The following is a 27,751-nucleotide window of genomic DNA, read 5'->3' on the forward strand; positions in this document are numbered from 1 at the left end:
GCGCGCCGGCGCCACGTGACGGGCCGGCGGGCCAATGGGAGCGCGCGGCGGCGCCAGGCCGAGCGGCGGGCCGGGGCCGGGGTGGCCGGGGCGGCCGGGCCGGGCCGGGCCGGCGGGCGGGGCCGGGGCGATGCCGGTGCGCAGCGAGTGCTGCTGCGCGGGGGGCGCCGGGCGCGGGGCCGCCGCCAGCCTCGTGCCGCCGCCGCCCATCAACACGGCGCAGCCCGGCGTGGCCACCTCGCTGCTCTACAGCGGCGCCAAGTTCCGCGGGCAGCAGCGCAGCAAGGGCAACGCCTACGACGTGGAGGTCGTCATGCAGGTGCGCGCGGGGGGCGGCCCCCCTTCATGTCAGCCTCGCTTCATTTTAACTCCCCCCCCCGCCTGCCCCATTCCCGTCATCTGCCCCCCCCCCACTCCTGGGGGCACCCCCCCCGCTACCTGCCCCTCACTGCCTGCCCCAGCTCTGCTGTCTGCCCCCTGCCCCCCAGGGAGATGCCCCAGGGCAGTGGGCCCGGGGGCTGAAGCCGGCGCGGGCGGGGGGCTGCTAGGTCCCCCTCCCTTTGCCTCCAGTGGGGCTGGGGGCCGGGGCGTCCCCAGGGCGCTCCTCGGGCCAGGCCCAGCCGGGGGCACCGTGGTCTCTGCCGGCCGCGGCCGGATCAAGGGGATCCTCGTCCCCGCAGCCTTCTGCGGGGTCACCGTCCGCCCGGCTTTTATTTTTAGTCGCGGGCGCGACGGCCTTGGGCAGCGCGGGCGAGCCGGGGGGTCGTGTGGAAAGAAGCACGTTGGATATCCGATCCTCTCGTGAGGCCGCCTGTGGCTTTGTTTCCAGCCGGCTGCGGAGGCACGGCCGGCCCTCGGCCGCCTGCAGCGAGTGCGTGAGAGCGGCCGGTGCCCGGGCAGGGCGGTCGAGCAATGTCCGAGTCCCAAGGTCAGCCGACCTGCCGAGGGCTTGGACCGCCCTGTCGATCCTGGCTGACCGCGCCGCGCTTGTCAGCCGCACGAGCGTACCTGAGCCCGCTCGTTTCAGTGGAGACATCCCATGGTGGATGGGCCTCACTACAGGCCCTTTTTCTCCCAAAGATTGCCGGGGCTCCCGGCTTTAACCCTCGTGTCACGCGTGTGCACGTCCATGTTCGTGTGTCTGCCCGTGTCCTCCGTGAGACCTGCAGCTGTTCCATCTGTAGAGGTCCCGTGTGGGAAAGGTCCTCCTTCCCATTCAACGCCTGCGTTTTCCAGACTCTTCCACGTGCCTGGAGATTTCCCTTGGTCATTTGGAGAGTCCAGAGCAAAAGTTTCTGTAGCTACCGCGGGGCTCGTGATGGAAGAGCTCAGTGCCTTGCTTCTCTGTGGCAGGTGGATTCGGTAATCGGGTGTAAGCCCAGTCACAGAGAGGAGAGAAAGCAAAGTATTGGGATTGTGAGTAAGGCACTTGAGGGTACGCGAGGGCTGCTTCTGAAGGCAGAGGATCCCAAGAAGGCTGTTGTGTGCAGCGCAGATGGACAGGCTCGTAAAGGGCCAGACATGGTGTCTGGGTGGGTAAAGAGCAGAGGTTGGGAACGCTGCGGAAGTGAGGAGAGATGACGTGTTAACAGAGTTGACTTCAAAGCCAAAGCTGGCGGTCAGGGCCAGGGGAAGTGGAGACAGATCTTGCTTGAGGACATCCCCTCTGGTCTCTTTGAACCACTGGTAGCATGTGGCTGGAGCAGGTTTAGGAGACAAGGATCTCATCCGAGATCTGTCTCTGAGGCACTGGGGCCGAGTGAATCACTTCTGACTCCTTTTCCTCTCTGATCCCTGGGTGGCAGACCAAGGTCTTACTAATTTGCTGGAAGCAGGTAAGATGTTCCATGGTCGTCTGGTCAAGGCTGGTGAGCGAGGTCCCTGGAAGTGATTCATTCCATGTTGCTCACCGCTGTGTGATCTCGCGACCCAAGCTGAGCCGTGCAGCCCTGGCTGAGCCTCCGGAGCCGTGTGCTGAGGGGACATAGGCTCACGAACGGTTTCTGTGCTCTCTCCCCCAGCACGTGGACATGGAGAACTCCTACCTCTGCGGATACTTGAAGATCAAAGGCCTTACAGAGGTGAGCACCTCCTGCAGAGGAACTAGGAATCTTTTTCTCCTTCTGGAAGCAGGGAGTAGGTCTCTAGACACTGGTCTAGCAGGGCAGGGCAGGGCTGGGCCTTGGAGACTACTTGATTCAAAGAGGCCTGAGCTTTCCTAAGCAGCAACCTAATTTGCCAGACGCTAGGAGTGCACTGGTCTGATGAAATGTCTGGTGAAGTAGGTTGTTGCTGACAAAATCTCATGCCTCTGAACTAGGTAGGCTCTCAGGTGCCACCCTGCCTTCACTCCAGACTAACGCAGTCAACCACCTCGGTGTCGAGGGATAAAGGTCCAGCCGGCTGACCCGCAGCAAAGCTGGTGTAATGAGCAGTCACCTGCATTTGGCGGCATTGCTGTGGGAGATGAGTGTAACCAACTTTGTGGAAAACTTGGGTCCAAATTTGTCCCTGATGTCACTTTGAGTGCTGTGCTGTGACCAGTGAGCTCGCTACGAGCATCTCTATGTTGCTTAAATTAAAAACAGACAGGTAGGAGTTTCTTTGACCTCCACCTTTCCACCCTCAGCATCTTGGAGCTGCTTCTGTTTTCAGTAGATGTTCAGCAAGGTGACTGGGGTAATGCTCTGGTCATCCGATACTGTTCTAATGCTGGTTACAGGCTTCTCCAGGGGCAGGCTGCCTGCTCTAACAGGTGATACGCAGCAGCTGGCCTCTGCTCTAGGGTCTGCTGAGCTTGCACACAACAGACCTCTGGATTCAGTATTGCTCTGGGATGTTCCAGGAGCAGGGGAAAGGCCTGGAAAGGTGGCTGGGGGAGGAGATGAGAAGGGCTGGGCTGGTGCAAATATACAGGGAAGCATAAGATGATTTGCTCAGCACAAGGAGGGGGCATCGCAGCCGTGTCTCAGACCACATGGCATCGTACTGATGAAAGCATTTGCTGAATGGGTTCCTCATAGGCAGATCTCTGGTGTTTCTGATGCAAGATCTTCCGAATGCCCTTCAGTCCCCTCTGTGTGTGTGTGTGTGTGTGTGTGCTTGCTTCTAGGAGTACCCAACCCTCACCACCTTCTTTGAGGGGGAGATCATCAGCAAAAAGCACCCCTTCCTGACCCGGAAATGGGATGCGGACGAGGACGTAGACCGCAAGCACTGGGTAAGCGAGCATGCTGGAAGCTGCAGAGAGGCTCATAGCAGCCCTGTATGCACCTCGTGGGCAAAGGGGATGTGCCAAGACTTTAAAAAGGGCCGGGGTTGTGCCTGGGGGCCAGAGAGGGCCTGAAACAGTGTTTTGGGGGTTGCTCCACCTTGCTTTCTGCTGCCTCCTTGCTCCCTGGCTGCTACTGTCATTGCCCCAGACCAGACCCCTTGTGTCAGTGACTCGTGCAGTTCAGTTTGCAGGTGGAGGAAGCTCTTTTCTTGGCACTAACAGATGGCATTGGTTTGGCAGTACCTGAGTAGCTGAGTCTGTGCCACAGTCTCCAGGGCAAACAAGCCCTTGGAGGAGCGGCAGCTTTGGGGTCCTCTGATTAGCAGAGGAAAGGCCTTGGCGGGCTCAGAGATGCTGCCAGCCTGGAGGAGTGGCATGGGCTTCTGGCAGATGGGCCCACACCTGGAGGGAGTGTGGTCTTTGGGGGTGCCTCCTCCCTCTGCTTGGCGCAGTGGAGCACCTGCTGTCAACAGTACGTTCCACTGCAGGGAGGGGCAGGCAGAGGGGGTTCTGCCAAGCACAGGCCTGGGAGGGGCGAGGTGCCCCTGCACAGAGCGGGGATGCCGCATGGATCCCTCGCTACCTTCGCCCAGCATGGACTGGGAGGGATGCGTGGTTTACAGCCTCTCGCCTGCGAGCTGCGACTGCAGCCGTTTCCCCAGAAGTGGTGCATGGTGCTGGTGTGATACAGGGCCCTGATGTCATTTGTCCCTATAGGAAGGGCTGACGGGATGCTGGGTTTCTCCAGTCAGTTGGTATGTTTCTACCTGCAATCATTCACTACAAGTGAATCCATTCGTTAGAAAAGGGTCCTTGGTTGGTGGAAGGGGCTGACTCAACACCCCTGGGAATGGAAAGTCATTCATCTCACAAGAGCCATGCTCTCCCAGATGGTCTGCAACCGAATGAGAGCATGGCTGGCGGGGAGGGTTGTGTGTGTGTTGGTGGGGAGGGTTCTCTTTCCGTGGCCTCTATCTGACTGTGCCACTCCATGAGTGTCAGCCAGGGGCCAGTAGGGCTGGCAGGGCTCAATGTGGAAGCCTGCCAGCCTAGAGCCAGATTGGCCTCGGAGCCAGCCTCTTGCCTCGCTGCTCCACCTGGAATCAGTGACTTGCTGTCTTGGAAGCGAACTCATAAATTGTTGAATCCCCACTGGCTCCTCCGCTCCTGGCAATGCAGAGCATGGTGCGACAGGCCCGGCTGGGAGCAGCTCTTCCTTGAGTTGTGTCGCGCTTTGAGCTTGCTCTGTTCAGGCAACAGGCTCTGTTTCCCGCTGCCCTCAGGGGAAGTTCCAGGCCTTCTACCAGTACGCGAAAACCTTCAACTCGGATGACTTCGATTATGAGGACCTGAAGAACGGGGACTACGTCTTCATGAGGTGGAAGGTAAAGGCCATGTGTCTGTGTGCCCCCCAAATGCTGTCCACGTGGTATGAGCAAAAGGCATGGACTGGGCCTGCTGAAATGCCAGCCTTCTTGTGGCTGCTCTGGCCAAATGGCATCTATGCCCCTTGCTGGAGAGGGTCGTCCAGTATTCGCTTCCTGTGAAAAGTGATGACTCCCCCCCCCCCAGCTCTTGTAAGTAAGTGGAAGGGGTAAAAGAGACACGTGCTCCTTCCTGACTTGGGTCCTTCCCACAGCTTTGGGGGAAAAGAACACTTGAAAAGAGAGAGGAAAAAAAAAAGAGGGGGAGAAATCATGAAATCCAGACGTCAGTGGATTGTGGAGGGAGGTGAAAGAAGTGAAACTGCTTCAAACTTGCACCTAAACATTGGCTAGAGACCAAATTGGCAGACTCTAAGACGGTGATAGTGGAAATGTGACTGAGATGATAATCTGTCTTTGGCACTGTTCTGGCTGTAGTGAAGTCACAGCTGCGACCTACGCACACTCGCAGCTTCGTTCTCAGCCACATGGGGTTGTTTATCCCCCATTCGTTTTCTAGTGCTGGGCCCTTGCCTTGTAACAAGCAAGCAGGCATGTGCCTGACCCTGTTTTCCTCATTCTCTTGTGTGCAGGAGCAGTTCCTTGTCCCCGATCACACCATCAAAGACATCAGCGGTGCTTCCTTTGCTGGGTTCTATTACATCTGCTTCCAGAAGTCTGCAGCATCTATAGAGGGCTATTACTACCACAGGAGCTCAGAATGGTAAGGGCGTGGGAGGCATCCTTCCTCCCACAGGAGTCACTTTGTCTCTTCTCTGCTGCCCTGGAAGTGGTGATGGGAATGTACAATGCCACTAAAGGAATGTGGTTCTGCCTGCTCCCTAGTGCACACCCTCCCGGCTGAGGCAGGGGTAGGAGGGGAAGGCTTCTGAGCATTTGGCTTCCATAGCTGATCTGCCTGACCTCCTGAATGGCGCAAGGGGCTGCCCATTTGCATCCCTGTCGCTGGTCAGGCACGTGCCGGGGAGCAGAGCAAAGCTGAGGTCAGAATAGCTGGTGTGTGGGCAAGGCATCTCTGTGTTAATTGCTGCTAAGTGCTGCTGCTGCATCTCAGCCACTCTCTGAAAGCTGTTTGAGAGGCTTTGCTCTGCCTCCCTCGTTCCCTCCCCTGCTTGTCTAGCATCCGGTGGCCCGGGTGACTCATGCCTCCGCAGAAGGCTGTTGCGGGGAAGCCATGATGTGTGAGGAGAGGGGATAGCGAAGAGTGGGCGGCGCCTTGGATGAATGTGTTGCCTCTCCTGCTGCAGCTTCATCCCACCCACTTGCCCTCATTCAGAATTCACTTCCCCAGCCAGGGCCGGGGCCTTCATTCCTTGGTGACAGCCTGCGTGCACACCTGTGCGTGGTGGTGGGAAATGAGCTATGGTCATTGATTCCTCCTCTGTTACGAACTGAGCTGCTGTGGCTCGGCTTCCCCTGTTGTGGGGCCAATACGTGCATGCAGGCATGCACCACGGGGCGGCTGCTGTGCAGTGGAGCCGTGTCCCCTCGTACTGTCAGCAAATTGTCCAGTGCGTCCATACCCTTCTAACGGGGCTTCCTTCCACTGGTTAGAGCTGTTGGGCATTACCGATACAATGGGATCACTAGGCCCTCTAGACCCCTGGGCAAATGGCTCCTGCCTTTGGTAGCTGCTGGCTCTGTGACCTGCCAGTAGTCTCTGCTGTCCGGAAGGTTCCTCCATCAGCTAGAGACACTGTACAAGGGACTTGCTTCTCCTTGCCATCGTATGGCTGTCTCACATGCCACAGAGGGCCCTTACAGGTGTTAGCTCTGGGCTTTGGCTCCCTGCTTTCCAGTCTGAAGTCCCCAGAGCATTTGCTGGCAACAGCTGGAGAGTGAGGAGCTGAGGAGGGAGCTGACTCCTGTCCATCTCCTAGCTAGCCCCAAAAGGCAGGGTTCCTTGGCCTCCCGACAGGGTAATGACTGGCTGCCCTAGGGATGTGCAGGAAGTCAGATGGCTGGGGAGGGAGACATCACAAACCCTCACCTGCCAATGTGGCTTGGGGCCATGCTGAACACACTCAAACATCAACCTCCTTCTTGTTGGGGAAGCAGCAATACCTGAAAACCAGCCTGCCTTAAGCACGGCTACAAGACTAGATGTAAGATCTTGGGCCCGTGTTCTCACGGGTATTTAGCCATCCAACCTCTGCTGCCTTCAGGGGCTTATGGATGTCTGGGTGTCTGGGCCTTAGCATTAGAAGGGGAGTGTGTGCTTCAGTTCAGGAATGGAGTGATCAGGTTCTAGGATTGTTAGATAGGAAACTGGCTTGCTGCCTCTGGTCACTGTCTCCTTTTTTCTCCTTCCCCGCAGGTATCAGTCCCTGAATCTTACCCACGTGCCCGAGCACAGTGCACCCATCTATGAGTTTCGATGACAGCTGCATGGGATTGACACTGAGCAAAAAAAACCCAACAAACCCCACAGACTGGGCAGGAGGGACTATCTGCCAAGGGACCTGTGCCCTGCCGGAGCAGGGGGCGCACCACTCTTCTGCCCACCAGACTTGTGAAAGAAAGCATGAATGTTAACCCACCCAATCCAAGGAGCATGGCTGCTGCAGCTTGATTCTCCCTCCTGCCCTGTGGCAGTTTGATCTTTAATCTGGTTTTAAAGCTACCTTGAAACGCACTTTCTTATTGCACAGCTAGTTTCTTTGTTGCTGAGACTCCTCCCGGCTTCCTTCAGGAAGGGCTTTCTAGCTGGAATCCGTGGCGTGTTCTTGGAGTAATATGAAAGTGTGAGCTCGAAACTTACAGGTTCATGTTACAGGCTGGGTGGAAATGGAAAGAGCTGCGGTTGCTTGCGTTTGCCGCTCCGTCTGCCACCGCTGACAGTCGGAGCCCAGGTGTGTCTATGCATTAGCAAGGCTCTGCCTGGCAGAGAGAACCACTGAGCTACAGAGGCGGCTGTGGGTGGCATTCGGCTGAGACGAGTCCATAAGGCCTAATGACCTCTTCAGTTCACGCTGGCTAACGAGGTGGGCCAAAGCTGCAGATCTCAGGAACACTGGCCACTTGCGCTGTTGGGAAGAGAAGAAACTGAAAGTCCCCCGGCCCGTGACAACAGCTCGGAGCTCTGCTTCCTTGGTGTATATTTGCTCTTTACTTAACTTAAGGGTTTAAAAAAAAGAAAAAAAGAAAAAAAAAGCCTAAAATTTAAAAAGAGACTTTTAATAAAAAAAAATAATAATATTTTTATGGTTCCTTTTCCCAGGACCCTCTGGTACATGCACAGTTCCTCCCAATGACACTTTGCCGTTTTCACATTGAAAACAGTGAATGTCTCCATCCATTCGTTTTCTTTCTTTTTTTATATATATATATATGTATGCAATCAACCAGCAGCTTCAGAAACCTCACCCTAGCCCAGGTGTTTAGCAGCATCGAAGCAATGACACTTGATCTCTGCAGCGTTCGTACCTGTCCTTCCCGCCACAGCGACACCCCTGCTTTGTACCAAGCGAAGGAGAAAACAAAAAAGCATCTCTCGTGACAGAAGTGCTCGAGTGAAATCGCTTCCGCTTGTGTGCCAAAGTGTGCACGCGCGCGCGTGGGCTTATTATTTTTTTTTAAGACCTTTTCAAGGTTGGCACCTGTTGTACATTTAACGCAACACTCGCACGTGTGGGGCTTTTGTGAGAATTTGACTTTCAGCCTTTCTGGCTGTTTTTAAAAAATATGAAAATGGAAAAGGGGTGGTGGGGGAGCAGATCCATACCACGAGACAGCCAGTTGGCTTTTTCCGAAGGTGTGCCACTTGCCACAGGGAAAGCAAAGCCCCTCACTTACCGAGTGCTAAGGTTTTCGTTCGTGTTGTTTTGGGGGTTTGGGGTTTTTTTTAACTAACTTTTTCCTTTTCACATTGTCTGTACTGTATATCACACAGGCTGGATTGCTAGTTTAAGCCTTAACATGAAAGTATTTGTGTGTCAGCTGACTGACTTTATGTATTTCAGTTTGGGAGCTTGAGTTACTTTGCTTAGATTAACCAGGCTGGTTGGATCCCTGCCCCAGCACTCAGAGCGTCAGCCTGTGTCGCAGTTTACTGCAGATATGTCCTGTTCTGCAAAATAAATTGTGGGGGGAAAGTCGCCTAACTCTACAAGCAAGGCGGTGGGTGGGTGGGAACCTGCCTGCTATGTTGGAAAAGGCAAAGAACTGTTGTGTTGTAGTCATGTTTGAGGAGTGGGAAAATGACTCAAAGACAAAGGTTGGGGTGAGTCCAATGAAGATACCAGGGGGAAGAAAGGGTGGGGAAGGGAAGTGGCAGGTCGAAGGCGGATGTGATGACAGAGTGACTTGGCGAAGGCAGCAAGGATTCCTACTGCTGTCTGTCGGAGCGGGAGGAATTTAGCCCCTTTCAAGGAAAATGGCATTTCCCATCAGCAGATATGGAAAACGTGTTTCTTTTCTTGAGACTAACCCAGGCTGGCCTGTCTGCTCTAACCCCTGCTGAGAAGGAACCAAGTTTCTTTTCAAAAGGCCCCTTTTGCAAATGGAAAGATGCTGTTCCCTGGTCATTGTTTACAGGCCTCTGCGTGCAGTACTGTTGCTGGCACCTGTCCTGACCTCCCCTCCCCTCCCCCCTCCCTGCTAAAATCAGCATTTTGTCACCATTTGTGATTTCCAATACTATCAGTTGCAGCTGCCTGCACAGAATGGGTTACAGGAAAATCCAGTCTCTATCCAGGAAGCTCTTGCAAGAGGTTTCCTGAGCCTCTGAGACTTGATGCCTCCAGGGGCAGGATGGTGGAGGTGACTGTGGCTTCCCTACTCTCTTTCCCTCCCCACCTATTTATTTAACTACCATAAAGCATGTTTCAGCTGAAAGCCAAAATCACCTCCATGCAAAGCTGGGGGCCCAGATAGACAGCAGATCCTGAAACCAAACTGCTAATCCTAATGGAGTGAAAAGGGGCTGGGTTTTCTTTCTTTTTATTTTTCATTCACTAAAGCTGGAGTTGGACTTTTTTTTCCCTCTTTTAAACTGTTTGATAAGCTAAAAGGAAATGCTATGGAGTACATTGTATTGTGGTGAAAGAACTAACAAGATGAGGCTTCAGGGAGAGCAAAAGACTGGATCTTTAAGACTCGGAAGAGTTGTTTTTTTTAAAGCTAAGTTGGCTGATGACTTATTTATAGATGAAATGTGGAAAAGGGACTGGGGCTGGGAGAAGAATTTTGCAGAGCTATCAACGTCCAAATAAAAAAAAAAATGTATTTAAGGAGCTTACGTGTGTGTGTATTGGTGAACCTCAGCTTCGCAGGAGTGCGAGCTGCGTCGTGCTGCTTAATGATGTGTCCAAGAATCCGATAAACCACTTGGCGTCTCAGATTAACTCCATGGGCTGTAATTGGAATAGAATTGCAGGAAGCAAATCAGCTAAGGATCATGGCAGCTCAAGGAGGGGGGCCGCTGTGAAAACTCTGCCTGCTCATTAGCTTTACAGAGGGCTTTTCTGAGCCACCACACCTGGCTCTCTCCTTTAGCTTCCTTTTCAGAGCAGCCCTGGCTGGCTGCCAGCTGGCTCGCATCATTTGACCTCTCTCCCCAGACTTACCGGTGCAGTAAGGACTGTCGGCTCTGCTCTCCCAGCTTGGGAACGGGGCTGCTGCAGGAAACGCAGTGTTTTCACTAGTTGTTCCCCCAGACACACACACACACTTCCTTCTGATAAGGCTGGAAATTGTTTCGCTGTTTCAGCATGGAGTCATGTTTGCTGACTGTAAATAGAGGGGATGGAGGGAATGCCAGTATCCACAATGACGGCTTCGCGCAGTGATTCTCAGCCCTTTAGGACTTGAGGCGCCCCAGCTGGACTAGAGGCATGCTGGCTAGATTCAAAACACCCCTGGTTAGATGGGAGGTGCCACGTGATGGATTTGAGGCACTCCTGGCTCAGTGCAAGGCACCCCCCTGGCTCAACTGGAGGTACCCCAGCTCAATTCAAAACACCCCAGCTAGATTGGAGGCCCTCCTGACTCAGTGAGGCACCCTGAGCTTGAGCGGAGGTACCCCAGCATGATTGGAGGTACCCCGACTTCATTCAAGACACCCTGGCTGCGTTTGAGGCACCACAGGGTAGATTTGAGGCCCTCCTGACTTGGTGTGAGGCACCCTGAGCTCGATTGGAGATACCCCAGCTTGGTTGGAGGTACCCCAACTCAATTCAAGACACCCTGGCTGCATTGGAGGCACCGCAGGATAGATCTGAGGCCCTCCTTATTCAGTGTGAGGCACCCTGAGCTCGATTGGAGATACCCCGGCTTGGTTGGATGTACCCCGACTCAATTCAAGACACCCCGGCTGCATTTGAGGCACCACAGGGTAGATTTGAGGCCCTCCTGACTCAGTGTGAGGCACCCTGAGCTCTATCAGAGGTACCCCAGCTCGGTTGGGGGTACCCTGACTTGATTCAAGACACCCCTGGCTGCATTTGAGGCACCAAAGGATAGATTGGAGGCCCTCCTGACTCAATGTGAGGCACCCTGAGCTTGATTGGAGATACCCCGGCTTGGTTGGATGTACCCCGACTCAATTCAAGACACCCCGGCTGCATTTGAGGCACCACAGGATAGATCTGAGGCCCTCCTGACTCAGTGTGAGGCACCCTGAGCTCGATCAAAGGTACCCCAGCTCGGTTGGAGGTACCCTGACTCAATTCAAGACACCCTGGCTGCATTGGAGGCACCACAGGATAGATTTGAGGCCCTCCTGACTCGGTGTGAGGCACCCTGAGCTCGATCGGAGATACCCCCAGCTCGATTGGAGGTACCCCGACTCAATTCAAGCCACCCTGGCTGCATTGGAGGCACCACAGGATAGATTTGAGGCCCTCCTCACTCGGTGTGAGGCACCCTGAGCTCCATCGGAGATACCCCCAGCTCGATTGGATGTACCCCGACTCAATTCAAGACACCCCGGCTGCATTGGAGGCACCACAGGGTAGACTGGAGGCCCTCCTGACTCAATGCAAGCCACCCTGAGCTCGACTGGAGGCACCCTGGCCACGTTTAAGGCAGCACAGGGTGGATGTGAGGCCACTGGGCGAGCTGCGGTCCCGGCCCGCACCGCAGGCGGAGGTCACTTTGTGCTGGGGGGCCCTCCGCGCCCCGGAACCCGGAGCCGGGGCTGCCGCGCTGCGTGTCACGGCCGGCCCGCGAGGCGGGTGCACCGCCCGCCCCAACTTCCGGCGGGGGGGGGCGGGCGCGGGCGGACCAGCCGGCGGCGGCGGCGGCACTTCCGGGCGGGCGGGCGGAGGCCGCAGTGCGAGGCCCGGCGCCCGGCGGCGCCATGGGCATCCTGGAGAAGATCTCGGAGATCGAGAAGGAGATCGCCCGCACGCAGAAGAACAAGGGTGCGCTTCTCCCCCCGCCCCGGGCGGGGCCGCACGTGCCAGCGACTCTCCTGGCCGGGCCCGGAGCCCCGCGCCTCCCGCGCCCGCCTGGGCAGGGGTCCCGGGCTGGCAGGGGGCTGAGGAGGTGACCTCGCCCCCAGCTGCATCCTCCCAGCCAAGGCCTTGTCTCCCCGGGGCTTAAACACCTCCAAGGACGGGCAGTGCCCACCTCTCCGGGGAGCCCGTCCCCTGTTTAGGAGCCTCTTAAAGCAGCCCCTCCCTTTGCTTCCGCCTTTCCTGCAGAGCCAACCTGTCACCGGGGCTCAGCGGACAGCAAATAGTTAACGCAGCGCGGCCCGTTCCGCGCTTTTACGTCCCAAATGCTCGGCGGCGCGGTGCCGTCCCTGGCCGCTGAGTTTCTAACCGCTGGGTTTTTGTGGGGGGGTTTCAGCGACGGAGTATCACCTTGGCCTGCTGAAGGCAAAGCTGGCCAAATACCGAGCGCAGCTGCTGGAGCCCTCCAAGTCCTCTGCGGGGAAAGGTGAAGGCTTCGATGTGATGAAATCTGGAGACGCCAGGGTAGCGCTGATCGGCTTTCCCTCTGTGGGTAAGGTCAGTGAGTATCAGAGCGGACCGTCTGGCACGACGCGCCTCCCCCACCTCGTCATCCCGGCTTTCTCGGCTCGTCTCGTTGCCAGCTGCGCTCGCTTGCCTCTCTGTGTATTTTAACTTCTCAAAGGCTGGTCACAAATGAACGGGGAAGAGGCGACTCGGTCTCTGAGCCTGGAATGAATAAACCTTGGGGATGCTTCCTTGTTCTTGTCCACGTCATCCCCCGCAAGGCTGCTTGGTGGAGCCCCGAACCTTTCTGTTTGTTCCCATTCAGTGCCTGCACCACTGATAAATGCGTGAGACTTGCCGGGTGACTGACGTTTTAAAAGCAGGGGAGATCTCCACCTTATAGGCTAACTAAATACGATGCAGAGCTCAAGTTTGCTTCGTCCGATGCTGTGAAAGGACAGCATGGAGGGGAGTATAAAGTGCTGCGAGCGATCAGCACGCAGCAAGGGGGGAAGGGGGAGTGCTGAGAGGCAAACAGGCAGCGAACCGGCAGGAACAAAGGGGTCACAAAAGCCGATCCAGGCAGTCAGCTAAGAATACGTAGTCCCTATTTTAACCATACGTAGATTCATAGACGTTAGGGTCGGAAGGGACCTCAATAGATCATCGAGTCCGACCCCCTGCATAAGCAGGAAAGAGCGCTGGGTCTAGATGACCCCAGCTAGATGCCTCTGATCTAAAGAACATGCCGAATGTCCCACCCCTCTACACTTCCCATACCCCGTATAGTCACAGCGCCTGGCTCTGAAAACTAAAGTAGGTTCCTTCCCAGCTGGGTCCGGCAGTTAATGATGCACATTTTTGCCATCAGTCTTCACACAGTCACTGGAGCTGTTGGTTGTTTTCTGTTTGAAACGCTGATCTCTTGCTTTTCAGTCCACGTTCTTGAGCCTAATGACCTCCACAGCCAGCGAAGCTGCCTCTTACGAGTTCACAACGCTGACGTGTATTCCCGGTGTCATAGAAGTAAGTGCGATTCTCTTACCTCTGACATAGTTGGGCAGAAAATTGTAAGCGTGTGGAGCTGCACGTGTGTCTGTGCACACATACGCCATTTCGACCTATGGAGGCTAAGATGCAGATGCATCCAAAGGCCCCTGCTCCACAGCTGACTGCTTCTGGGAGCTGTTGGAAAGCCCTTGATCGTCAGCCGTATTGAGTCTCCTGGAGCTGGCCATGCTGAGTCAGTGCTCTCGGAGGCAGCGTTCCTCCTCCAGGACTGACAGCCTGCCTTGCAGACATGGCTTCTGCAGGTAGACTGACCATAGAGCAAATTCAGATCCTCAGCTGAATTTTTTTATACCAGCTCTTGGTGCCATTGACCAGATGGCTGGAAGCCTTGACAGATTTGTTTTTAATGATGCTTTAAAGCAGGCAATCTGTGCTGTAATCAATTTGGAAGAGAAAACAGGCTGGCTCCTATCCTTCAGGGGTTTTATTGCTGGCGCCCCAACCACCCATTGGGTAAGAAAATTGTAAAGAGCCTTAAACTGAAAAGCATCTGGAGATAATGCAGATGCAGGGATCAAAACTGGAGGGGAGTTAAAGATCAAACTTGATGGCCATAGAAGCAGGAACATGCTCACAAATCTGAGCCCCCCGCCTGCCTTTGCTATGCTGCATAGTTAGATCGCTTAGGATTTTACTGCTGCTGCGGATTTGCCTGCTCCAAAAAGCAAGTGACCTTTAGCCCTCGAGCAGAAAGAGCACTTCTGTTACTATATTGCATTAGAACTCGTGGCATGATTTAATAGCTCTGAATCCAGCCGGGGCAGCAGTGTTCACTTAGCTGCTTTGACTTGTTAGACCAGTGATTATCTGGCCCATGGGCTCCCCCACGAGTCCAGAAGTTCAGCGGTGGGGGAGTGGTGACAGCATTAATTGCTGCAGCTTCAGAGGGAGGGGGAAGTGGAATTTCTGTGAAACTATCAAAACGGTTTAATGGTCAAACCTCTGCAAATTTTTTTCCTACTCCAGGGAGCTGTGAACTGACTGAGCCAGACTGCGAGTTTCCCTCTTCCTGCTGCAGCTTCCTTGATTTCATACATGGGCCTTTTGTTTAACTCCTTGCTCAAGGCTAAAAAGGCAGGGGTCTTGGAGGGTCATGTTAAATCTCCCCTCTTTCTGCTTCTTCCGCAGTACAAAGGCGCAAACATTCAGCTCTTGGATCTGCCTGGGATCATCGAAGGAGCCGCGCAAGGTGGGCTGGCACTGGCATTATGGTCATTAGCGTGTGTGAATTCCCCGTGTTTCCAGACTTGCCAATTCGGCCCTGAATTCCCCCAGGCTGACAGCCGTGGGGTCTTGGATGCAAGGCACGATAGCTGCAGAATTTGTGGACACACAGAAGGCTGCATACGTTGCCAGAGATGCTGCTTTCGTAGTTGGCTGGCTTCAGGTCCAGCATTCACCTTTTGGCAGGAGTGCTAGTCTTGCTGATATTCAGGAAGCCCTGGGTATTGGTCACTAGAGAGAGAAACGAGGAGGGGCTGAGGGGTAAATTGAGCCAAGCAACAGGATTTAACTCTCCTCTCTGGGTTTTGTCAGGGCTAGTTTGTTTCCTTGACTTAGGAGAAGGAGTTAATCCTGCTTCTCTCCTCTCCTTCTGCAGTGTCTAGTGGAGTCATGTTAGATGTATAAATGTGTCCTGATGTGCGGTTCTGACTAGAGTGGTGTTTGAAAGGATGGAGGGTTATTGACTCTGTCTGGTCCAAGTGTGCATCCAGCAGATTGGCACTGCGGCTTGGAGCTGGGTAGCTTGTCTCTCACGTGGGAGCAGACCAATGCATGTACGCTAGGCATGTGTACACTGTAGTCAAGGGCATCGCTGTGGATCGTGTGGACATGGGAGATAAGTTTCAACCAGCTGTTTTGGTGCTGATAGCAGAGCTGTGACAGCACAGAGCTCAGCAGCGGTTGGGTAATGCCCTGGCAACAAGCCCATGCTGAGCTCCCTGCTACAGCTACACCGCCACCTACTTAAAAGCTACCTCTGCTATATCTGAACACTGCAGCCACCCCTTCCGACTGCCACATGGGCATCCCCCTGGGAGAAGGGGTCATGTCTGCTGGACTTGACATGCTTCCCCAGCCTGCCGGCAGAAGGAGTTGTAGAGCATCCAGCCTGTACATCCTTTTCTTCCTGCTCCCACCCAATGTCCAGCCCCTTTAAGGTCTATCTGCACTGTTCTCTCTGCGGGTCTAGGCTTCAAGCTGTGGCTGGTGTTCTTGTCTGACTGCAGCATGTTTCAGTCCACAGTCATTCCCAAGGATCTTAGCCCTCCCCACACGATACCCGCTCACCCACCAGGGGATTACAGCCAGCACAGGGATGTAACAGAGCACAGTTCCTTTGTGGTATCTAAGAAGTTTCATCTGAGGAAGCCTTTGGGTTTCATAAAGCTGTAGCTGTTCTGCCCCATTCTCCTCCCCACGGTATAACCTTTCCCTTCCTTTGCAGGGAAGGGGAGAGGCCGTCAGGTGATAGCCGTGGCCAGGACTGCAGATGTTGTCATCATGATGCTGGACGCTACAAAGGGTGAAGTCCAGAGGTGAGGGCCTGGAGTGCTGGCTAATGGGCTGCTTTCTGCAGGACCAGGCCACGTAGATCCATGGAGAATGTCAGCTCTCGGACATGGGGGCTGTGCATGGGATGGAAACGTGGTGCTTGAGACCTTGGGTGGAAACACCTCCTAGGTAACTTGGGGGTAGCATTTATAGAGCTCAGACTTTGTGGTTGGATGTTCATTAGCACAAGGCTTATGGATCATGTAAAGGTGTCTTTACACCTTCCTACCTAGGCTGTAGTCCTTGGGTCCTGAGCAGATTTTATGCTTTGGGGGAGGGCCCCTGTCAGGGTTGCAACAAAGATCCAGGTGAAGGTGCTCCACACCAGAGCTCTTGTCCCTCTTGCTGGGCCGAGCCCCATGTAACAGGAGCTAATCCCCGGTGTCCCTGCAGGTGTCTCCTGGAAAAGGAGCTGGAATCTGTCGGAATCCGCCTGAATAAGAGCAAACCAAACATCTACTTCAAGGTGAGGCTTTTCAGGTGCAGTCTGTGCTGTGCTCTTCCTCTCCCGTGTCTCCACTGAGCGGGGGGGCTCTAAACTCTGGCTGAATGTTTAAGTTTCTTTGTTCCCTTCATGTAGCCAAAGAAGGGTGGAGGCATCTCCTTCAACTCAACAGTCACACTGACGCAGTGCTCTGAGAAGCTGGTGCAGCTCATTCTCCATGAATACAGTATCCTTTTGCACCGAGTCCAGGCTGGGGCCACCTCAGTTGGCTGAGATCCCATCCCTCCGATTAGCAGCTGGCTGGGCAGAGATAAGCTAGGATGAGGGTCTGATTGCATCTCCAGTGCTGACTGCAGAGCACATTGATCATGGTGATGTGGTGGCCAGATACAGTATTAAAGCTTGTGATGATGGAGTTAAGAGCAGTAGGTCAGGGGAGAGGAAGCCTGCCCCTCCTGCCCACCACATACCCCTACATGGCACCGGTGAGTCAAGCCTAAGCAAAGGCTGCCCTCGGTGTTGAGGCGAGTGAATATTTTCTGCCTTAACGATGCCCACCTCAGAAATCTTCAATGCTGAGGTCCTGTTTCGAGAGGACTGTACCCCCGATGAGTTCATCGATGTGATTGTTGGCAACAGAGTCTACATGCCGTGCCTATATGTGAGTATCCCAGAGACCTCCTGATTTCTGTATTGCTAGGGGGCCCTAGAGATTGAGGCTCCTCAGTATCTAATGTCCCTGACCCTGAATATGCCTTATTTTGAGACAGTTGGGTTTGGGGTTCATGGCAGAGCTGCTGTTTCACAGGATGCAGGGTCATGTACTTGGTGCCATCCAGGGCCCTCTTGTGGCTGGCCATGTGGTTGATGTAGCCGGCTGTATGCCTGATAGCCGCTCTCACGTGGGACAGGGGCTTGTGTTTTGGGGGCTGAAAGGTTTTTTCGGTTTGCCACTGATGACCATAGTGTCTGGGCGTATCCAGCTCTGGTAGGTAACAGGTGCACCGCCCATCTGGAGAGCTTTGTTCAATAAAGTTCTGCTACTTCTAATTAAAGCCAGGAGGCTAAAGAACAAAATGCTCCAGGTTGATAAAAATATTAATGTGGGAAAAGGTATCAGTTAATTCAGCATCTGAGTTTCTGACCACCCACCCCCTCAATGATGGGGAGGGAGTCGTGTTCTTATGCTGGGCCCTGGCATCTCCTCATTCAGTGGCTGGCAGTGCAGCTCCTTGTGTGTGTGCGCTAGTGATGGCCTTTCTGAGATACGTGGCATTTCCTTTCTGAATCAGGTTTACAACAAGATTGATCAGATCTCCATGGAGGAAGTTGACCGCCTGGCTAGGAGGCCCCACAGCGTTGTGATCAGGTATGAGCTTGCCGGTGTGCTGAGCTGTCCATTTGAGGAGCTCTGCTCCATTGTTATTAACAGGTAGGCAATGACTTCCTGCTGTGAAAGAAGGCAGACGCAAGCTTGAACTAGCCAGGTCTCCTGGCTTATTCAATAGGACCTGGCACTATCTCTGTCTTGGGGCCCTGCCACTTCCAGGCTAGCTTCCTTTTTGAAAGCAAGGTTTAGTTCCTCCTATAAGTTCTGCCTCTGCTAGGCCTGCTGGAAAGCTTCCCCTTGTCACCTAGCACTTCATAAGCTTCTCAGCAGGGTTTCTATGGACTCCAGAGGAGAGGGGCAGTAGGAGTCAAAGTGTTGGTGGTGTCTTGCAGCTGCGGGATGAAGCTGAACCTAGACTACTTGCTGGAGAAGCTGTGGGAATACCTGGCGCTCACCTGTATCTACACGAAGAAGAGAGGACGTAAGCCAGCATGGCAATTGGGAGTTTGGCAGGGCCCTTCTCCAAAGCCCCAGTGGCAGCTGGTGCCCAGCTCTTGCTGGCTTTCAGGGGCGTTGGGCACTGCACTACCCAGATGTTTCTGCTCTCCTGGGGCATCGGCAGTGGGTCACACTGTCCCCAGTAGCACCACAGGGAACACTGCTCCATTCAGACCCAAACTTGCCCCTGTCCCTTCACACCTCTTGTCTTTGTGCCTCGGCAGTACAAGAGCTGAACCGCAGCCAGGTTTTGCCCGGGGGGGGGGGGTTCATCTTGAACCAACCTCTCCCCATTTTCAGGGTCCCTCCTAGCATTAATTAGGCAGCAGCCTTGACAAGATCAGTCATGTGGCAGGAGGAATTGGGGGGAGGGCTTGAGCTGTCCATAACCAATGCACTGCCTGATTGTGTTGGCTTTTTTAAAATCTAGCTCTTGGCTGAGTGATGCTATTGTCTCCCTCTTGTTCTGTGCTGTGTAGAGAGACCAGACTTCACAGATGCCATCATTCTCCGGAAAGGGGCTTCCGTAGAGCACGTGGTGAGTAAAAAGATGTTAAGAACATACTGACTCCAATCAGATGTCCTACCCAAGCCTGGCAGTTGGACTCTGCATTTTTCAGGTGGTCTGTGACAAGCCGTGCTGCATGCGATGATGTTCTGTGGTCCTGCAGGCTCTCTTTAGTGTGGCCTACCTAGTAAGATCCATAATCAGGAAGGAGATCCTTAAGAGTGTGACCAGAAGAAAGGCAACAAAGCTGCAGTAGTACGCTTACCTACTTCCAGGGCCTTGCTCAATGGAGCTACTGCTGCACTGCTTCCTGTGGGAATGTTTTGTAGGCTGTGATTCTAGTACATTTGTTTTATTTTGGCCACAATCAGAAATACCCCTCCCGGGCATCTGTTGTAACGTAGTGGGGACCCGTTTCTAGCACCTAGATGTTACGTGTGGAGTGCCAGAGGGACTAGGAGGCTTGTAAGATGCTGACGGGAGTTCCAAATCAGATTCTCAGCTGGTCCCATAACACAGTGATGGGCAGGCTGTGAGAACCTGGATAAAACAGAAGTCAGTATATAGCAAAGCAGCAGCATCATTTAACTCTGTCCGTCCATCTGTCTTATTGCAGTGCCATCGGATCCACAGATCGTTAGCCAGCCAGTTCAAATATGCCTTGGTGTGGGTAAGTGTTTGCCAGTCACTGACTTCGATTTCCTTGTGTCCCCTCCTGACACGTTCCAACCCTTGGCTTTTTTCTGGTTCAAAGGGAACCAGCACAAAATACAGCCCTCAGAGAGTAGGATTGACCCATATGATGGAGCATGAAGATGTCATCCAGATTGTGAAGAAGTAGCCCTCTGAGCTTCTGTTCACCGGTGCCTGACCTTGTCCATGTCTGGAAAATCAGAGCTGACTTCTCGTGACCACATCCAAGCCGGCAGCAGGCTGACATGCTCCAGAGCCACCAGGGCTTCAGCAAAACTTGTTCCGTGGAGACAGGGAGAGACGAGGAAGATGCTAGTAACTGGCGGGGCTGGGGGCGCGGAGGGTTTTCCCACCTGGGGACATTTCAGGCCAGGCAACTCATTGCTTCTCTGGATGCTGAACCACGGAGCCTGTTCTTTTGCAGCAAAACTCACGCCCACAGCTTTCTACACCTTCATGGACTTCACGTGTGTCCATGTGTTGCACCTGCCAGCAGCTCTGGTCAGGCAGAAACCTGCATGCAGATGCGACTTTGCTCTGGGGTGTTGATGCTAGACAGGAAGTCCATCGCCTCCCATCTGCGCCTGCTTGTGTCTTTTAATCTAGGTACACATTTAAAGTGAGAACAAAAGTGCCCCTTCCCGGCTCCTCTGATGCCAGCCCCACTGCAATTCACAGCTGTTCCAGCTTCCTCCTTCACCATCTCAGCAGGTTGGGGCTCCCGTCTCTCATGTCTGAGAGAACTTTTGAAGGTCCCTCCTTATCAAGGACACTTGTTGGCCCTGTGATGTGGCTTCTAGGATGCCCTGCTCCATTCCATTCTGCTGAGAGAGGAATAATGAAACCCATGGAACAAACATCTGCTTTTCACCAAGATGCAGCAGGGACATCTAAGAAGAGCTCCAAGGCCTGGAGAGCCTTCACTTCTGTCCACATCGTAGGTCACAGAGCTGCTGTTGGGGATCCGCTGCACAAGACAACTCCTTCCCATATCTCCTCTTTGCTGCCTTCTTCCCAGATACTAGAAAACCTTCTGTCTCCCGGTCATGCATCGACTCACCTGAATTCCAGCCAAATCTGTTCAAGTTTGAGGAGTGTCTGTGCAGTGGGGTATATTTTTGGTTAAAACAAATAATGCTGCTTCTTGGATGGAAATCTTCCCTCAGCCATCTGGGGCTCTCTGATCATGCCGTCTCATTACGTCTCATTGCTGAACAGTTTATAGTGCCTGATAGAGACTGGCTCTTTCTCTCCATGAGCAAGAGCTTCCAATAGCTTTGAGTTACTTTCACAATAAAGCGACTTTAGTCCAACGCAGGATTCTTAACCATGACTAATTTGGTAGCTGACCCATTCCCTCCTTTGTATTCTTCCCCCCTCCCCCCCAGCCAATCAAGGATGGAAGGAGTATTTTATTTGAGAGAATAAAAGTTGCTATTTCATGCGAGCTGGTCTGCATTTGCCTGGAGTCAATGGGTGTAGAAATGGTTGCCCTCCCACCCTTGCTCTGCTGGGAGGCAGGGGGCTATGCAGTGGATAAGCTAGGTTAGGCATGCGAGTGCAAAGAGAAAGGGATCGATCCAAATACCATCCAGGGACCAAGCCACAAGGGTGACTGAGCTCTGCCTGCCACCTGTCCCCTTAGCGGCTTTGCTCACCCTTGCAGGACAGAGCGAGGCTGGAAGGGAGTAATTTCCAAGTGAGCTGCGTTGTGCCTGAGCTGGCTTTGTGCAGCTGCCTCCTGAGTTGTGTGGGACACTGCCCTCACGCCACCTGCACCTGCAGCGTCTCCAGGGCATGGTGCCATCCTCGTCCCCTTTGGATCCATGTGCACTTTAGGTTGTTGGTGTTGGACTCAGGAGCAGGGGGAAGGCAGAAGGGGTATGCCGAGTGCGTCCAGCATGCAGTGAGGGCCTGAGGCCTGGTCCCTTCCACCAGTGGCTGTGCAGGTCCAGGCAGGCAGGGCTGCGTGATGGATTGGATGTTGCTTTTATAATTGAACTGAGTCAGAAATTGTTTGCAAGGCAATAAGAAGGGCCTTGGCTTCCACCTCCATTCATTTAATTCAATGAGAGGTAGGTGCAGCCTCCGGTGACTTGCCTCACGGCTTCGGTGATCCCATCTGACCTACAGCACCGGGACGTATATAACCATCCCTACCCGGCAGCGACAGCTTAACGGCATCAGCTGCTGGCAGGGTCACTGTGAGCAAACACTCTGTGTGGATGTGGGTACAGCAGCCTGGAAGATTTACTGCTAGGAACAGCTGCAGGTCTCCCTGATGATGGAGGTGCCCGTAGGCGTGGGGCTGTCTATTGTAATCTGCAGTTAAGCTCTTGCTTTTGGAAGGATCAACATCATAAATCTTGGCTGTGCTGTGCTGGGGGTGCAGCAGGGAGCTTGGGGGAGTAGGGAAGGGCCAGGGCCAGGGCCTCCTGCCTGGGCACAGCTTGGCATTGGAGGGGCCCACATGCCCAGGTCCTTAGCCCCTGGGGAATTTGAATTTGGGGCCCTTGGTGCTTCACAAGGCATTGCTCTCCAGGCCTGCAAAGACAGAGGCTGTGGTTGTACAGCCAGTTCTTGCTGCTGGCTTGTCCCCACGCAGCAGTGCATGACTGGGGGAATTTGTCCTTTGGCCAGCTGCTGTCCAAGCCTGGTGCAGAGGCCACCAAGCCCCTTAGACGCGCTCGGAGCGGGGCAGCACCTCCCAGGCTGCTGTGATAATCCTCCCATAGGCCTCCCATGCGCTGCCTGCACGCTGACCTAGCCACTCTGTGAACAGCCTTGCAGGGGACGACTCTGCTCCCTGTTCCCAAGCCTTTCCCTGCAGGCAGCAGCTGTCGCCTCGCTGCCCTGAGTCACTGGAGAGGCACTGTACATTCCTTGTACCTCTGGCCCTGCGGTGCCCTCCCTCAGTCTTCCAGGCTCACGCAGGCAGGGATGGGACTGAGCAGCCTCCTGCGTTGCTCTCATAGGGCAGAGGCAGGTAGCGCCTCCTGTACCCAAGGCCCCTGTTTCCCCCTGGGAGCAGCTGGGCTCCTGCCCCGCACCTCCCCAGCTGCTGCGTTGCTCCTGGCCCCCAGGAGGTCTGCAGGCAGGACTGGCTCCCCCGCGCTCCGTTTATGAGTGGAGATGAGAATAATAGCACTCATCAAATATGCATGGGGTAGCAGCAGCAGCCGGCACAGCCACCAGGCCAAGGACGTGGTCCCCCGGCACCGGTGGCTCACGTGCCTTGCCAAGAGCAGCTCCCCGGGGCTGCGGCCTGAGCAACCCAGGGATGTACAGAGCCAGAGACCCCAGTGGCCGGCGGGTGAGAAGCTAGGCAGACCCAGGTGAGTGCTGGAGCTGTTTGGGGAGGGGGGGCCTGGCATTAGGCTGTGCAGCAGGACAGTGTGGATGGATTGGAGGCTTTGCTCAGTCCCAGGTTGGCGGATGAGCTCGGTGCTTCGCGCTGGGCAGGACTGGGGTATGAGGGCCCTGTACAGGTGCCCAGCAGCCTGCCACGCGGCCCTCTGCCCAGCAGCTCCCTGCTGTGAGCTTCCCCAAGAGGCCTGGCTTTGCTAGGGAAGGAACCTGGAAGCCTGCAACAGGCAGCGCAACCTCCCCACATCCCCCGAGACCAGCGTGGGGGACGCTGAGAAGCCCCTCTATAGAGACCCAGCAACATTATCCCAGATGTCGGTGCCAGCTGTCGCGGCCGAGTCCCAGGCCACTCCAGGGCCCAGGCAGGTACCGGGGTTGGGGGGAGTCGGCTGCTCTCTAGGACAAAGGCAGCCGCTCCCTGTGCCATCCCTGCCCCTCCATTGCACAGGGGCAGAGGGAGCAGAGGGGCCTCCTGCCTGTAACCCGACACGCTGGCTGCACACGCTGCAGGCGCAGGGAGTGCCAACGCCCAGCAACACCTGCAAGCAGGTAGCACATGGAGGATGCCCCGCCGGGCATGGTGCGAGCCAGAGCTGTGGGTCCTGCCCACGGGGGAAAGTACCAGCCGTGGGGTGCTGGTGCAGTCCTGCCCAGGCGCAGGGCACGGCACAGCTCGGTTTAGCCCCTTACCCTGTGCCCCATGGTTTTCACTTGGGGCTGCTGGGGCACGTGGGGTCGGGGCTCACGTTTGCTTCCTGCAAGGCTGTGCTTGTCCTGGTTGCCCAGGAGCCCCGCTAGCAGGAGGGTGGAGCCGACTGGAGCTGGGGGTTGCTCCCCGGGGTTATTGCTGTCTCAGGGCAGTTCTTCCTGGGGGGGTGGTTGTAGCTCCAAGGTGCCCCTCCCTGTCGGGGTGTGGGGAGATTGGGGTTTCTGGGCGTTTGTGCAACCCTCATGCCGGCGGGTGTGACTAACTGCACGGCAGGGAGGCTCGAGCCCAGACAGCGACAGGTGCAGCTGGGGCTCAGGTTGCACACGCTGGTGAACTGAAGTGGCACCGGGAGGCCAGACTTGACTAGGGGGTCCTTCCCAGAGAAGGGCACAGGCCCGTGCAGAGGGGATAGGCAGAGGCTGTTTGACCCCTCCGGTTGTTGCTCCGGGCTGCCCAGGGCTGGGAGAGCTGCTCCGGCATCTGCCTGCCCCGCTCTGTCCAGCTGAATCTTCCCCCGTCAGGTGAATCAGCACTAGAAGTGCCCCTCAAACCATGGCCCCTGCATGGCCCTGGCTCTCCACGGTCCCCACCATGCCCTGCTCCCCCAAGGGGCTGCCTGTGCCCAGCCCCGGACCCCAATGCCTTTGCCCCAGGGTGTGAGCAGGCGCTGGGAGCTGCGTCTGTGCTGGACAGGTTCTCAGTGCTACTGTGGGTGGAGGTCCCAGAGCCGCCCTGGGCACCTCTGCTGCTCCGATGCCCGATGCCCTGGGTGCCCTGGCACTGCCACTGTTGCTGCCTGGGATGGGGTGGGAGCTGTGGTACCCTTCGTAACTCCCATGCGCGTGGAAACCGTGGTGGCAAAAGATGCCTGGATGGGCACTGTCGCGTGTGCACAGCGTGTGTGCAACCGGTGTGCGTGGGTCCCTGCCCCCGCCTCGCTGGGCACTGGGGCCTCTGTACCAGCCACTCACTCCCCATGCCCCCGGCAGCAATGTTTCCTCCTTATCAAGGACAACAGCAGCTCTTCTGGGCAAAGCCATGGCAATGCGCCCTGTGTTGCTGCACCCGGTACCTCTGGCTTCCCTCCTTGCCGCTCCCTGGGCCGCCTGGCCATGGCTGAGCCCTCGGGGCAGCCCGGGTTGCCATGCACCCCTATATGAGAGAGCTATTTAGGGGATCTGTCTGCACAGGCAGTGAATAGGAAAGGAGCTGCTCACCAGTACGGCCCAGATCCAGTGTCCGGTGCCAGAGAGGAGGTCCGGAAAGCTGCAGGCATCGCTGCTGGAGAAGAACCAGCCCTGAAGGCATTTGCTTGGGATTTCCACGAGGGCCTGCAGCTTTCTGGGGACCCTGACTACCCCAGCCTGGGTTGTGCCGGGATTTCCTGCCACCCCTTGGTGAAAATCTAGGTGTGCGGGGATAATCTCGTGGCCCCGCAGAACAAGCTAAAGGAGCACAGAGCTGCTCCTGGTAAAGGGTGTTTTCCCCAAATCCTGACTGCAGCAGGGCAGCGGGTGCAAATGGGTGAAGGGGAGCTGGTTGGTGGCTGAATGTGAAATACTGGAGGGGGCAGCTGGAGACATCCAAGGGGCACAGTCCCGCAGCTACGGGGTAGGTGACAGTGGCAGAAAGATTGCCCATGTCCCCTTGACTCTGCCCTTTTGTGCGTCTGAGCTTGGACGTGGTCTTCACAGGAAGCTCTCGGGTCTTGTGCATGCGCAGATCTTGGCTGTCAGCCCTCGTCCCCCTGCTTCACCTGGGGCAGGTTCGGGTGCTGCCGGGGTCTGGGCACCAGGCCTTGTAGCCGTGCAGCAGGGTTGGCTGTGCAGGTCTAGGAACAGGTCAGACAAGGACTTCTCTGGGACGGGGTGGGTGCGGACTGACCTCCGTCTTGGGTGCAAGTCCTTTCCTTGCGGTTTAACTCGGCTCTCGGGGCGGCGGAGGCTCCTGGCTCTGTGCCCTCCAGGGTTGCATGGGGCCCTCGTCTCCGTGGGCTCCTCTTGCTGGCGGGGGAAGCCGCTGCGACGCAGGGACCTAGAGCGTTTGTGCAGGTGAATGCAGGCGGCCGCTGCTCGCAGGTGCTTTAATCCTCAGCTGCGCTGCTCGGAGAGCTGTGGGGGACCTGCCTCAAGCATCTGCCGGTGGCTGCCGTCAGATACAGGATGCTGGCGGTGGGTCCGATCCAGCCTGGCAGTCCCTGCGGTGCTGAGCCCCTAGGCAAGGTGCTGCCCTCTAATCCACGTGAGGGCGGTGGATCCCGGGCAGGCTCTGGGCAGGGCTGGGGGTGTCATGCCACGCACACAGCTTGGCAGGAGCTTTGTCTCTGTGATTTACGCCCTGCAGCGCTGACGCCAGCGCCGCCTTTCAGCCCCAGAGCTGGCGATGGTTGCACCGGCCCGGGGGATTAGACCTGTTGGAAGGGAAGCAACAGAGCTGAGGGGTGGGCACAGCCGGGGGGCAGAAGCTGGCACTGGAGGGGACCCCAAGTGAGGGGCTTCCCTCTCCCTGCTGCTCACCCGGGGCTTGCGGCTGCTGCTTGCTGTCTTGGCTTCGGGGCAGGTTTTGCTCCGCTCGTGGGCTCCAGTTTGCCTGCAGTCGCCATGGGAATGTGGTGCCCATCTCCAGGGCTCGGTGCCGGGGGCCCATAGGATCTGATTGCAGAAGGTAAGCCTTGTTGCTCCCACGGGGATAGAGATGCTCTGCTGCGGGGTGTGGGCAAAGGGGCAGCTCCCTCGCAGCAATCGATAGGCAACAGCTGGATGGCCGGACACATGAGGGGTCTGGACCGGATGGGGAGTGAGGGGGTGTCTGTTCTCCGGTAGCAGGGGGTCACCCAAGGATGGCAGTGCAGCTACAGCCATCGGTCACTAGGCAAGAGGCCATTATTTGATGGAGATATTGCTCAGGTCTGCATCTGGCCGTGGCACAGCCCCACGGAGCCTGGGAAGGTGGGCAGCAGAGACGGCAGCGTGCTGGGTGCAAGAGGATCGTGTTAGTGATGGGGGGTATCACCCGGACTGTGCACAACAACATCCCGGGAGGACTAGCCGATGATTGAAAAGGCTCCTGCTTTGATTTCAGCCCAGCCTCGAGCAGCCCCCAGCGGCCTCCTGGGATGGGGAGCTCAGATAAAGGTGCCCCAAGCTCTCTGTGCATTGAGGCCGGGTTGTAAAACCCGTGTTTCCAGGCTAGGACGTCACCGCTGCTCTCCGATGAGGTTGTCCCTGTTCTCTCCGTGGTAGGATGGTCGTGGATGGGGAAGCCGAGGGCGGTCACACGCGTGTGTGTGGGTGGCCTGGAGTGGAGCGGGGCAGCGGTGCCTGCTGCGTGTGTCAGGCGCCAGCAGCATAACTGTGGAAAGCATCGCTGGATACCAGACCCCGGAGGGCAGACGCCAAAGGCAACCCCAGCAGCGCTGTGCCGAGAGCTGGCTCCAGTTTGGAGCAGGACGGGGGGCAGACGGGGTGCCCCGGGGCTGGGCGGGATGGCTGCTCTCCAGCGAGGCAGCCACGCCGTTCCCGCGGCTTGTCCCCAGCGGCAGAGACACAGACGGATTAGCCTCCCCTTGTAACTGGGATACCAGCACCAGGCAACGTGCTCGCGTTGCGGGCAGACCAAACCCGCCCCTCTGGTTAGCCAAGTAGATGCTGGCGCCGGGAGCTATTTGATTGCAGCATCAACAGCTTGGGCTGTCGGTCAGACAGCGCCCAGCACCCGAGTGCCAGCTGGGCCCTGGGCGTCTGGGACATCATTATTGATGGTCACTCGTACGGCGCCGGGCACCCAGACTGTCACAAGTCGATTGACTCTGTGGCCAATAGATGTCACCATCTCTCCGTGCAGACACAGACATCAGGGGCTTATTCCTTTGCATCCTTCAGCGTGGCTCCTGGATGCTTCCCCTCCGCTGGATTTGTAGCTCCTCCTGAGAGCTGCTGGGTTCCTGCCTTCT

At 56.0% G+C, this 27,751-nt stretch overlaps 2 protein-coding genes and 1 long non-coding RNA gene across 4 annotated transcripts; 2 read left to right on the plus strand and 1 right to left on the minus strand.

Moving 5' to 3' along the window:
• The first annotated feature begins 115 nt into the window (after positions 1 to 115).
• On the plus strand, positions 116 to 9,953 carry GID4 (GID complex subunit 4 homolog). The gene is made up of 6 exons (XM_006272738.4): positions 116 to 319; positions 2,022 to 2,081; positions 3,113 to 3,220; positions 4,558 to 4,659; positions 5,292 to 5,422; positions 7,037 to 9,953. Exons 1-6 carry the CDS (start codon positions 131 to 133, stop codon positions 7,098 to 7,100), a joined length of 654 nt encoding a protein of 217 aa, XP_006272800.2. The 5' UTR covers positions 116 to 130; the 3' UTR covers positions 7,101 to 9,953.
• On the minus strand, positions 7,658 to 11,911 carry LOC102574536 (uncharacterized). 2 transcript variants are annotated; one of them, XR_009456340.1, is made up of 4 exons: positions 11,008 to 11,911; positions 10,287 to 10,449; positions 9,960 to 10,073; positions 7,658 to 7,745 (listed from the first exon to the last, which is right to left on the minus strand). It is a non-coding gene; the product is annotated as an uncharacterized LOC102574536 (long non-coding RNA). The 2 variants fall into 2 exon arrangements; XR_009456339.1 differs by having other exon boundaries at positions 10,287 to 11,905.
• Positions 11,912 to 11,952: 41 nt separating this feature from the next.
• On the plus strand, positions 11,953 to 21,171 carry DRG2 (developmentally regulated GTP binding protein 2). Its single transcript, XM_006272706.4, has 13 exons — positions 11,953 to 12,083; positions 12,514 to 12,674; positions 13,560 to 13,649; positions 14,823 to 14,883; positions 16,144 to 16,234; positions 16,644 to 16,716; positions 16,831 to 16,921; positions 17,259 to 17,356; positions 17,988 to 18,064; positions 18,418 to 18,506; positions 19,003 to 19,061; positions 19,648 to 19,701; positions 19,786 to 21,171. The coding sequence occupies exons 1-13, from the start codon at positions 12,020 to 12,022 to the stop codon at positions 19,870 to 19,872; spliced, it is 1,095 nt and encodes a 364-aa protein (XP_006272768.1). The 5' UTR covers positions 11,953 to 12,019; the 3' UTR covers positions 19,873 to 21,171.
• Positions 21,172 to 27,751: the final 6,580 nt, after the last annotated feature.

The sequence above is a fragment of the Alligator mississippiensis genome, chromosome 13 (assembly GCF_030867095.1).
Source record: "Alligator mississippiensis isolate rAllMis1 chromosome 13, rAllMis1, whole genome shotgun sequence".
In the NCBI taxonomy this organism is placed as follows: Eukaryota; Metazoa; Chordata; order Crocodylia; family Alligatoridae; genus Alligator; species Alligator mississippiensis.